Here is an 11,300-nt window from a genome sequence, read left to right on the forward strand (position 1 = left end):
GCACACACCTGACAAGGTAAGAGTCATCATATCCTGTCTTTATCCTCTACAATTTCACCCTTACGGATGTGTAATCAGAACAACTATGATAGAAAGGAAAAGAAAAGGTGTTACCTGGCTTTTGGCCTCACTGCAAAATTATTAACACATAATGAGGTCAGTTGAGTATGCTGCATTTAAAGCAATCACATTTTTTTTTATGTTCTTAGTTATTATACAACATTTTCCAGCTTGTTCTTATGAAGACTTAGTTGTGAGGAACAAATGTACAATTTAACCACGAGTTTGAGTCAAGTACTTGGAGAAGTTTAGGGGTCAGGCTGGCAAGCAAAAACTGTGGCAGCTTGGACAGCTGACTGAAAAAAATCAGGTGAGGAAAAAGTGAACTTGATTAATGTGTAATTTGCAAAGGGGATGCTGAAGGATCAGAGTGATAAATGAGGCAGTGGGAGGGGTTGTAGGTGAAAGAGTGAGTAAGGGTCATGAAATAAAAGAGGCCAGAGGTTATCGTCCAACCACTGCATGAACGATGACGTGTTAAAGCACATGCTGAAATGCACTGGCAGTAACCCAGAGTGTTATTTGGTACAATGCACATACTCTATGTGAACATGAGATCATAAAACACATGTGAGGTGCACATCTTCAGCTGCTTATTTTCATGGCCCTATTTATCTCATCTCTCTCCCTTTCTCTCTCTCTCTCTCTCTCTCTCTCTCACACACACACACACCTACCTGTGCACTCCTGACAGGTGTTGAAAGATGAAATATACAGGGGAAAGAGGTTTATAGAGTTCCAGCTGTATGCTCTGGACAGTTACCACCAATGCACTGCAGCAGGGCTGCTTCACACCCAGTATGCATGTGCAAAATTGGTAAGGTAGTCCAGACATCTGGGACTTCTTTTTGACGCCTCAACACACTTATTTAATACACATATTGCCATGCCTGCGCACATATCTACTTCTAAAGATGTAATGCATACATCGGTAGTGGTATTTCGTAATGGAATGTTTTAAATGCACAGGAAATCAGCACAATCTGAAATCTCATCCTGTTCTCTTCTGTGGAGGCAGGCCTGTGAAAATTAAAGATATTACATCTGAGAGCCTGGATTGCTGTAGGAGATATTGACAGGAGTAGGCACAGATTTTTATGTTTCTGTTATCAAGAAATGGATCAAAGAGGAAATACTTACATCAAGACAATGAAAACATGAAAAGAGATCTAAAAACAAAAGATAAAGATTCAACTAGCTTAAGGGGGATGCGTTCTTTTAAGGCAGGGTCCTCCAGTTAAAAACGCAAGACTTTTAGTCTGACCCCCTCCATTCAATCCTTACTCATTCTCGCGACCTCCATTGATACATGTGATCAAAAGCATGTGTGTGGTGTTCTTGTTTTCCTGAAACGGTCAGAAGAAATTTCCTCTTTTGTTTAAATTTGAAACCAGTCACAGTGTCATATCGTGCTCTCTGTGGGTTTCCTCAATCTGCTCCAAGTGACTGAAGAAGAATATATATGTATTAAAGATATTTCATGCATTTGGGCTCCAGAAAAGGAAAAAATAAAAGTCTCCCAACAGTTGTGCTGTTTGCTCTGTTTATTAGAGGTATATTGTCAAACATTTTACAAGCTCTTGCTTAAATGTTTCCATTTAGAGAGAAGAATGCAACACTGAAACATTTACCAAGCTCAGCAGAGAACACACTTATAGCCCCTGTTTGAAAGGCACTAAAGTCCCTGTTTTAATATCAGTCATCCTTTTTTAAAAAACATCTTGACACATGCAGACACAACTAGCTAAGACACCTGTTGTTACACACGTCAGTAGCTATAATACACAGAGCTTACAATTGGCTTGTTAGTTGAGCTTTTGTAGGCCACACCACTTACGTCTGCTATTGTGTGTTGTACACTTAAAAGTGTTCAATGATAACATGAGAAGTAACACAGACTGTTAATTCAATACACTGAACATTTGCATGGATGTAAAGCTACCTTAAGTCACTTCATTTGGATCGCAGACTTTTAATATGCTGTATGCTCTACTGAGTGCAGGTATCTTAAATATGTTAAAGATTAAATACACCATATTGCAGCTATTTAAATAGATAACGTGTCTTTTAAGTTAGAATCAGGATTCAGTGGATTTATATATAATCACAAGACAACTATCACTGGATTTCCTCAGTCTGCAAAATAAATTTACAAAAAAGTCTCTTTTATTTAAATAATAATGTTAATAGTACATTCAAATAATAGCATAATAGTTCCTCAGCATTATTGTTGTGGTTTTTAAATAGCTTGATGAAGGAGTGTTTGTGAAGGGGTGTATTATTTTATTGACTTTCATAAAAACATATGAACCCTTCTTCCCAGTTCAAATACTGCAGAAACAACGCCATCTTGAAGTCTGGATGCCACACTGGTGCCATCGTCATATTGCTAATGCTGCCGGTCATCAGTAAGTCCATCAGAACAGTAAAGAACTGTGTAAACCCTGCTCTAAAAAAAAGCTAAGCACATATGCATGTGCCTGTCAGACAGTTTTTGTCAAAGCTAGATGTGTAGCAAACATGAATATACACTTCTGCTGTAATAGCAACCAGTTGGTCGATGATGTGCACTGTTGCATTGTAGCTAAATGAGAGAAATTAAATGACAGGGCAGTTTGACCATATTTCTGCTAACACTTGTTCCTCTCCTGTTTTCTAATTACTTTTTAATCATATGTATATATATATATATATATATATATATATATATATATATATATATATATATATATATATATTCTCTCATCTGCATTTTCATGCTTCTGTTGCTTCTGTTTTCCCACCGACCACGTGAGTTTGTCACTCAGTCCGAGTTCTCTAGCTCACTACCGACAGCCGCAGCCCTCCACAACCATGTCCTGATAATTTTTCAGCACAACTCGGTCTTGAGAGTCCAGGTAGAGCAAGGCGATGGGACTGAGAGAGGTTGGGACGCAGCAGGCCCGGGGCACTGCTCCATTCACAGAGTTTACCAGAGTTTGCACCATGGCGTGGCTTGAGGAGTTCATGTGGTCAGCCAAAGGAAAGCGACACTCACCCAGGCAGAAGAAGGCGTCGTAGCCACTGGGTGCAATGATCCACTTTTCCCAGCCCACGTCATTGAAATCTACATATAGTGGATGGCGGCGGCACCTGTTGCGGGAAAGGCGCTTCAGTTTTGCAGAACGACCACCGTTTCTTTTCACCCTTCCACGTTCGCTCCAACTGATTCCTCCTTTGTCATCCGCCCAGCTCGGCACAGTATACCCCATTTTTTTGTCCCTTCCCCAGATTTGGTTTCTATTGAGACCCTTGTTTTTATTCTTGACCCTCGCCTTTGCTCCTTTTCTCCTCTGGCCATTACCAGGGTTTCTTCTGCCATGTTTGACTAAAGGCTGTCCACGGCCATCATGACTGTAAGTAACCAAGAGGGGTCTCTCTTGGGCCCAGCTGTGATCGTCTTGTCCCACAGATCTGCATACCCTCAGGTGTGCCTCTTTTGATTTCTCTGTCCCCTCACTTGCAGCAGAAGAGAGGTTCTGCTCAGGAAGTGAGGTGGTGTTGTTTTCAGGTCTGACCTCCAGGAGGAATCCTAGGCTGCCAGTCCCAGCATGGGCCTTATGTAGGAGTTCTGCACTAAGACTAAACGCCTCCCAGAAACCACTTGCTTTATAACTACGGAGGCCATTGGGGAGTAACCTTGTTTCCAGCAGAGTGGGCTCAGGGTCCTCATGGTGCTCAGAGCGGTATAGGTTTAGTCTGTGGGGTCCAGGACCCAGAGCTGCTCCATCACTGCGACGGAGGCGGAGCTCAGCAGAGAGCACACTCTCATCTTGAGGGATGGAAGAGATATTGAAGGAAATGTGCACTCTGGTATGATCCTCTGCACCAAGACTGTCTCCAAGGGGCTCTAAGTGGAAGAGTGACAAAGCAATATAACAGTTTAGTAAGACTTTATTTGAGCAATAGCCAGAAAATTGTCAGACTATATAGCGTAGTCAGCAAATAATTTAACACTGTTGTTTTTTTAAAGAACCTTAATTTAAAAAAAATGAAATCTATATCAGATAGATTTGTTTTTTTAAAGAAATTTGCATTACATTTACATTATACATTAACCTATAACACTAAAAGCCTTATAGTTACAGCACGTGGGTTAGTTCCTTTATGGATTTCCCTCACAAAAATGCAACATTAACTAATGTCATCCTCTGTATTATCAAATAATTGTACTGGCAAAAGTTGGGAATTCCTTCAGTGGTGCTACAGGATTACCTGAGCCTTGGGATTAGATTAAATAACTGTGTGTGCTCCTCCTTTGTCATTTTCTTAGTTTGGAGCAAACATGTCTGACAGGAATATGCAGTGTTAACTCACTGATGGTTCACTGATAATGAACCATTATCGCAGGTCTGCATTTATTCTAGCTTGTTTGTGCTGAAATAAGGGCAACTGGGAGGCAAATATGGTGGCCAGGATAGGCCCAAAAGCAAATGTTTCCCTGGTGAACAGGTTAATCCAACTATAATACGAAGAGTCCAGAGTCTATATTTTATCTTAGTCTAAATCTGATCTCATACATGTTTTGAAAACATATCTTATATCAAACGTATCTTATTTTGACTGTTAAAAACTGACATACAAAGACTTGCAAAGGTGTGTTACTGCCATAAAGGTTCAAAGCTAGAATCAGCTCAAACAGATATAATTCATATATCATGAATCTAGTTTGACATCAAGAGGAATCAGCTGACTACGTGCCATCTAATTGTGTAAGTAAGCTTACCATTGTGGTGGAAGCTGCGTATAGTGTTGGCCTCCTGGATGTGCTGACTGGGGAAACTAAATGAAGGGTCCTCTACTAGATGGTACTGCTGCTGGTGGAAGTGGTAAAGATCCAGGAGGTACCGTGGCACTGGCACTCCAGGCCTTGGGTCAGGCTGAGAATGCAGCCCCAGTCGGCTCAAAAGGAGACTCTGGATGGTCTGAGCCAGACCGGGATCCCGGAGTGACGGTGACAAAGCGGAAGGTGTGGGGTGCACCCTGCCATGATCGATCTCGCTGGTGTCTCCACCCTGGCGACCAGACGAGGCATGAGGTAGCAGCAGGACCATGAGGAGCAGGAGGTTAGGAGGGAACATGGTGGACCTGGAGGGAGATGCGCAGGTGAGGAGAGGTAATAAGGTAGATAACAGAACAGGAAGAGGAAGTGGAAAAAGAAAGGAACGCATACAAAGTAACCTAAACATCAAAGAAAAAAACTGCGACTTCAGGTCATGCACCACTCTGTCCTTCCTTCTGTGTGTTTTAAATAAGAATTTAAATCATATGACATAATGACACAATATAAAGTATTGCTTGAAATCTGCAAAAGAGATAGCCCCAGAGAGATGCTTCTGGACTCTGTATATTATGCTTATGTCTTCTCCTTCCTGGACACACTAGTTTCTCATCAGTCTTCAGCATTCATGTGGCATATGTTCAAGAAATTTACCATTCACATGTCCATAAGAAGTTGTTTGCTTGCTACTCCTGGTTGTAGAAACAGTGCTACTTTGTTTTTTCTTTGTTAATTTATTGCAGGCTTCTTCCCCTAGAGATCCATTTATCTCACAGGACACCTAAGCAGCAGTAATTAAACAGTCTCGATCTGTAATTTAATCATGCTGCATGTTTGTGTGTGCTCTACTCTAGTAGTGCTGTTTGTGTGTGTGTGGATGCCTGTGATGTGTTTGGTATTTACAGAGACCTGATAGAGTGACATGTAGCCAGATTTTTTTCTTCCTTTTTTTTTCAAATGACTTGAGAAAATACTTATTCAAGAATTAAGTAGCTTTTTAAAAATATTTTTTATTTGAGGTCTAATTTAATTAACCCCTTAATTATAGGAAGATTAAAGATATAGCTCAGGCATCAAATAGCAGACCTAAACTCTGTATGCTGAAAATACTCAGATTAGTCTGATGTCAGGGTAAATTCTGGTATTTTAATTACAAAAAAAATAAATAAAAATAGTGCCGCAATAATTGCTCACTGACTGTAAGCCAGCTGAATAATTGGACTTCATGTCTTCTACAGTGATGTGATCAAAACAAATGAAAGCTTTTAATGTCACAGTTTTGAAAAATATGAGCTTTGGGGCAGCATTACTAGTAATGCCCCTGCAAATCAATCAAAACAAATCTGCATTAGTTAAATGAATTCAAGGCTGCCGTCATGCGCAGAGGTATCCACCACACAGTTACAATTGTGTTGTTTTATTTTGCAAATAAAACAAAAAGAAAAGAAAGACAAGAAATGGGACATCCGTAATCTCACTAGAGTTTAGATGTGCATGCACTGGCATGCTCTGCTCAGCACACACGTTGTATTCCCTCCGTTGGGTCATCCACAGTTAGATTCATTTGCACCTGCACAGCCCAGTTACCTGTAACCTCCCTATTTCTTTTATATTCCTGCCTGCTTCACTTACTTACTGCACATACAAATGAGTGAAAAGATTATATTCGCAGTTATTAATTTGACTTGAAACCCACAGATGCTGCAAGAGCACTCTTTTAGCTACACTTGATTGTGTTGGCAGGGCATTCAGTGCTGGAACGCGATCACAGACAGGGGTCACACAAATACTACTGCGACCCGGCCAACACCCTACATCTCTGTAGTATGAGTGTTAATAAGTGAGTGAATAATTGCAAAGCAGCAAGGTAATGGCTAGCTTGACCTGAAAAGGAGCTGAGATGTTAAAAGATCAGTGCAAAGGTGCAAAACTCGTTTACCAGGAAGAAAAAAAAAATCTGCACTGCAAATCAGATGAACTGCTGCACAGTAAAGAAGAACAGAACAATAAACCCCATCTGCATCTAAATTTATGTCTTTTGCAGGACTTTAAGTTTGGCTTTATCTTTTTTCTCGTCCAAGTGCTCACCTATCTCTCGCTCATTCTCGCTTCTATCTCTTTATCTCTCGCCTGTAAGGGACAGAGAATCAATTAGGGCCTCTACAGCAAGATAACAGAGGAGTTTATGACTGAGTAAACACATAATGACGCTGTAATGACAGCTAATCTTACCACGATGTCAGAAAAAAGGTTAAAAGGAGGTCACAGGTGTGAAGGTGTGTATTTTTTATGTATATGTGACTGTGGGTATGTGTACTGTGTGTGGTACGTGGCTCAAAGAGCAAGCCTGGGAAAATAAGCCACCTCTAGCGTGGGATTGTTGCTAGCTGGCCATTAAACACCACACCCAGTGCTGTTTCACCTGAGGCAACGCAGCAGAGGACAATTACAGATTAGGAACTGCCGGACAACCTCTCCCATATATTGTGGAGGCTTGTAAAGCAGATTAAGGACAACAACACCACATCTCTCCTGTACTTTCCTCACCTACAAAACCACCCTGAGGTACAAAGGTTAGGTTGTCACACAGAAGGGTGTGTCACAGCTGCAGCGAGGAAGAGGAACAGGGACAAAAACAGAGAAAGAAGTTTGGGAACAGTGTCCTACACTGCTTTGTCAGGCTCTTTGTTTCCTCCCTGGGTGCCTGCCTTATGAATGGTTCAATCCACTTTCAAGGGAGGGCAAAGAGGATCCAGACTTAATTTAGATGTTTTATGTGTTATGTGCATCTGAGTGGGTGGCACCCAGATGTCAGCTCATTCAAGTTGGCTAGAAAAACTGACATTTTTATGATTACATTCCCCAGTTCCTTATTTTATCTCCGACTTGTTTATACCTTTCCTCTGGCTTAAACAATGAAATGTTCTGGAAGGATGAATGAGGAGAGCCGTATAATGAATGGGGTCAGGGATAAGGCGAAATGAAAGGTATGGAGTTCAACAGCCGTGTTTGTGTGTCTTTCCCCTCTGTGCTCAGCCTATGAGACTTATTATATGTGACCTGACCTCATGAGCAGACAGCTGAGTGACCCTGGCATGCGGCGGACGAGTGTGGCTGCTGGTCTGCCCCGTGTCTTTCTGAACTCACTGATTAAAACCTCTGACCTCTGACATCCGTTTCTCTTTCTGCCCCTCTTTTTATCTGTTTATTTCAAACTCTGCTCCCTTTCCCCTTCCTTCTTCCTCCTTGCATTCCTTGAACTTTGTCCTTTTGTTGTCATACACCACCGTATATAACCCTGTTTTACTTTTCTTTAAGCACAGTCCCTCATGTCCCCTTCAAACCATCTTTTTTTCCTTTATTCTCTTACATCTTTTGTTCTTCCCTGTTAAAATGTCACTTTTCATGCTTTTCTGCATCACCTTCCCATTTTCCTATGGACTTTCTCGCACTCCATCTCCCCCATTAGTTCTGCTCTTTTTTCCTAGGTCTTAAAATGAATGGTGTTTTTGCGGAAGAGTGCGGCAGACTGTTGCCGGGCCAGGGGGCCGGAGTGTCACCACAGCCGGCTGATTTATCCACTGCCGCTGTCTTCATGTTACGCCTGGTCCCTCAACTTTCCCTTCCTGTTGTTCTTCCCGTGTTTCTTTTCCTAAATTCCTCCTCTCACTCTCCCTGATTTCTCTCCCCCCCTTCCAAGCTCTCATTTTTCTATGCTGCCGTCCCATTCTTTCAGAACACGATACGTGCAGCATACATGCCACAGGGTTCATTTTCAGGCTCTGAGCTAACTCATTTTCTTGAAACTGTGCCATGTCGGATAGCCTCATGAGTCCAGATATGATGTGCAGTGTGCATATACACACCTGGGATCACTTCTGAGGATACATCTGTACTGGCTAACACTTTTTCCCCCCATTAAAATGTATAAAGTGAACATGCAGTCACTATAATTAAATGTGAGGTTAAGCCTGTACCATACTCCCCATACTTAACTCATCATTAATGGTTGACTCTGGGCTGTGGAGTTAATATATAATGGGGGTGGGGTGAAAAATGTCCAAAACAGTTGCAGTTGTGGCTCTACTTTCTGAGGCGTAACAGATGAAATCATTAGAACAATATTCCAGGTAGGCTGCTGTAGAGTTTTATTGGAGTCTATTAGAACAGCACTCTAATTCATCCCAGCTGGACTGATTAGTTGGTTAATGACCCAGGCGTCCATTTCTGCTCTACACATACAGAACATACACGCACTTGGATACAAATGTGTCCAAGCACAGAGCACTACAGAGCTTAAACACAGGCTAACAGCCAGGCAGAGTGAACCTAACACGGAAAACAAATTGCCAATATATGTAACAGTGAAGGGTTGTAAAAATGTGAGACAACTTTGATATAGATTTAGAGTTAGCTCGAAAACACACTGTTTCCACAGTTTAACTGTAAACTGCTTTTCTTTGGCTGGTCACATCTACACGCACATGCCTACGTGCACTGTTTTTTTTTTTTTTTGCTTAAATCTCAATTGTGAGGTAGAACAGAGCATCAGTAGTTCTGCATGTATTCACAGCTTGTCTCTTTCATCCTCTGTTCCTCAGCCCGGGATGCTGCACAGAGATCTCACAAGTGCATTGTGGTTAACAGGAGGCCCTACTGAGGCACAACACTGTAACAGCATCAGTGGAAATACTGACATATCTAACCCATGACTGCTGAAAGCTCAGAGACTGCCTTCGTTGTGCGTCTGACAGCTAAACCGATGTGAAATACAGAACAAAAACACACCTCTGCTTTTCACATTAAAGCTGCTGAGCAATAACACTGAGGGCCAATTCATACTTCGCATGTTGCACAGCGTTGGCGAGTTACGTTATGCTCTTTGAACCCATAATGGGCACATTATTCTCAGACAAGTTGCTTACCTGACAAGAGGTAGATTGAGCAATACAGTGGGCCAGCAGTGTATTCATATACACGAGTGTGTGTTTCCCAGCGGAGACTAATGGTTTCAGCAGTGCAGTTCCTGTGGCCTGTGGTTTGACAGACAGATCTGTGCATGTGTGTGTGAGAGACAGAGACAGAGGGACAGGGATGTAGTACTCACGTCCAGGTGTAGTGGGATGTATGCAGAGTCCATGGTTTATCCTTGAGCTCCAGTGTTACGATCCCTCGGCTCTCACTCCCGCTCCTTTGGACAGAATGGACAAAGTGGACTGTTTACCTCTGTCTCTTTACCTCTCTCAGAGAAGCCAGTGCATGTCTTTCCTATGTCTCTTATGCAAATGTACTGTAGGTAAAGTTGCTTGCTCCATGCTTCTCTCCCTGTCTACTCCCTCGCTCAGCTCCTCATCCTGTTGTCAGTGTCAGATAAGCAAACTCTTAAAAAACATCCACTAGCTTCCCCTCTGCCTGCCTGACCTCTGCTAGTAGGCAACTCCCTTTTCTCTGTCGCCTACACTTCCACCCTTAGTTGTTTAAGACAGACTGGTACCGCTGCTAGAAGTTGCAAGAGGAAAATGTCTTTCTGTCTGTCTGCCTGTACTGTATCACAGGCAACAACTCCTTCTTGTTCGTAAACCTTACTATGTCTCTCTGCTTTCCTCTCCACTCTGTTCCTCCCTTTTGTATCTCCTCCCCTTTCCCTCTCTCTCTTTTCTTGCTCACATACATACACCTACACACTCTCTCTCTCTCTCTGTCTCTCTCACACACACGCACACACACTTTTTCCTTCTAGTGTCCAGCTGGTAAACCCAATTTAACTCTAAATGACTTTCCTGACCACTCAGATTCTCTCAAATAGTGATGTCACTAAGATCGGCCCTAGTACATTTACAGGCTGTTATCGCTCTCTCTCATACACACACAGAAACACGTACACACAAACACACCCATACACACACAAACACATGAGGATGAAAACTTAGAGCTATGATAATGTGCACGCCATCACATTAAATAACATCAAAAGAAACATACGCATTTAAATGCACAAAACACACACAAATAAATAAATGAAACATGTTCAAGAGGGACTTTAAAGTCAGCACACACATGCAGACTAACTGTTTTCCTCCTTTACCAAACTCACCTGCGGCGTTTCGTTGGCAACATTTGAATTTTTCCACCAACATGCTCGCAGACAGTCTCTCCATCATTATAAATACGAGGCCTCATTACTCTGAATGAGAACAAACGGATTCAGGTACAAGACAAAAAGCTATGAATGGATGACTCATAAGAGCTTTCATGAAGTCACCAGAGCTAAGTGCCGTGATTGGATGAAAGTAAACATCGAGGGGGAAAAAAAAGAAAAAGAAAGAGGCTGCACTTCTACACTACGCAAGGTGCATTCGTCCTTCCAGCACAGAGCGGGTGGCGGGTTGAATTTGTATTCATGGGGTGGGCCCATGAGAAA

General features: G+C 42.1%; 1 protein-coding gene across 1 annotated transcript; it reads right to left on the reverse strand.

Moving 5' to 3' along the window:
* Positions 1 to 1,586: 1,586 nt before the first annotated feature.
* On the reverse strand, positions 1,587 to 11,052 carry bmp16 (bone morphogenetic protein 16). Its single transcript, XM_006795522.3, has 4 exons — positions 10,974 to 11,052; positions 9,987 to 10,070; positions 4,826 to 5,187; positions 1,587 to 3,949 (listed from the first exon to the last, which is right to left on the reverse strand). The coding sequence occupies exons 1-4, from the start codon at positions 10,994 to 10,996 to the stop codon at positions 2,886 to 2,888; spliced, it is 1,533 nt and encodes a 510-aa protein (XP_006795585.3). The 5' UTR covers positions 10,997 to 11,052; the 3' UTR covers positions 1,587 to 2,885.
* Between the last annotated feature and the right edge of the window lie 248 nt (positions 11,053 to 11,300).

Source organism: Neolamprologus brichardi, chromosome 14 (genome assembly GCF_056152115.1).
Source record: "Neolamprologus brichardi isolate AB-2024 chromosome 14, ASM5615211v1, whole genome shotgun sequence".
NCBI classification, from domain to species: domain Eukaryota; kingdom Metazoa; phylum Chordata; class Actinopteri; order Cichliformes; family Cichlidae; genus Neolamprologus; species Neolamprologus brichardi.

What these genes read in the sequence shown, in the direction of transcription:
- bmp16 (XM_006795522.3), bottom strand. Translation starts at nt 10,996, where the DNA reads ATGTTGCCAACGAAACGCCGCAG. An exon ending in ACATCCCACTACACCTGGAC is followed by an intron (nt 5,188 to 9,986) that starts GTGAGTACTACA and finishes ATCTCCCTCCAG; the next exon opens with GTCCACCATGTTCCCTCCTA. An exon ending in ACGCAGCTTCCACCACAATG is followed by an intron (nt 3,950 to 4,825) that starts GTAAGCTTACTT and finishes TCTTCCACTTAG; the next exon opens with AGCCCCTTGGAGACAGTCTT.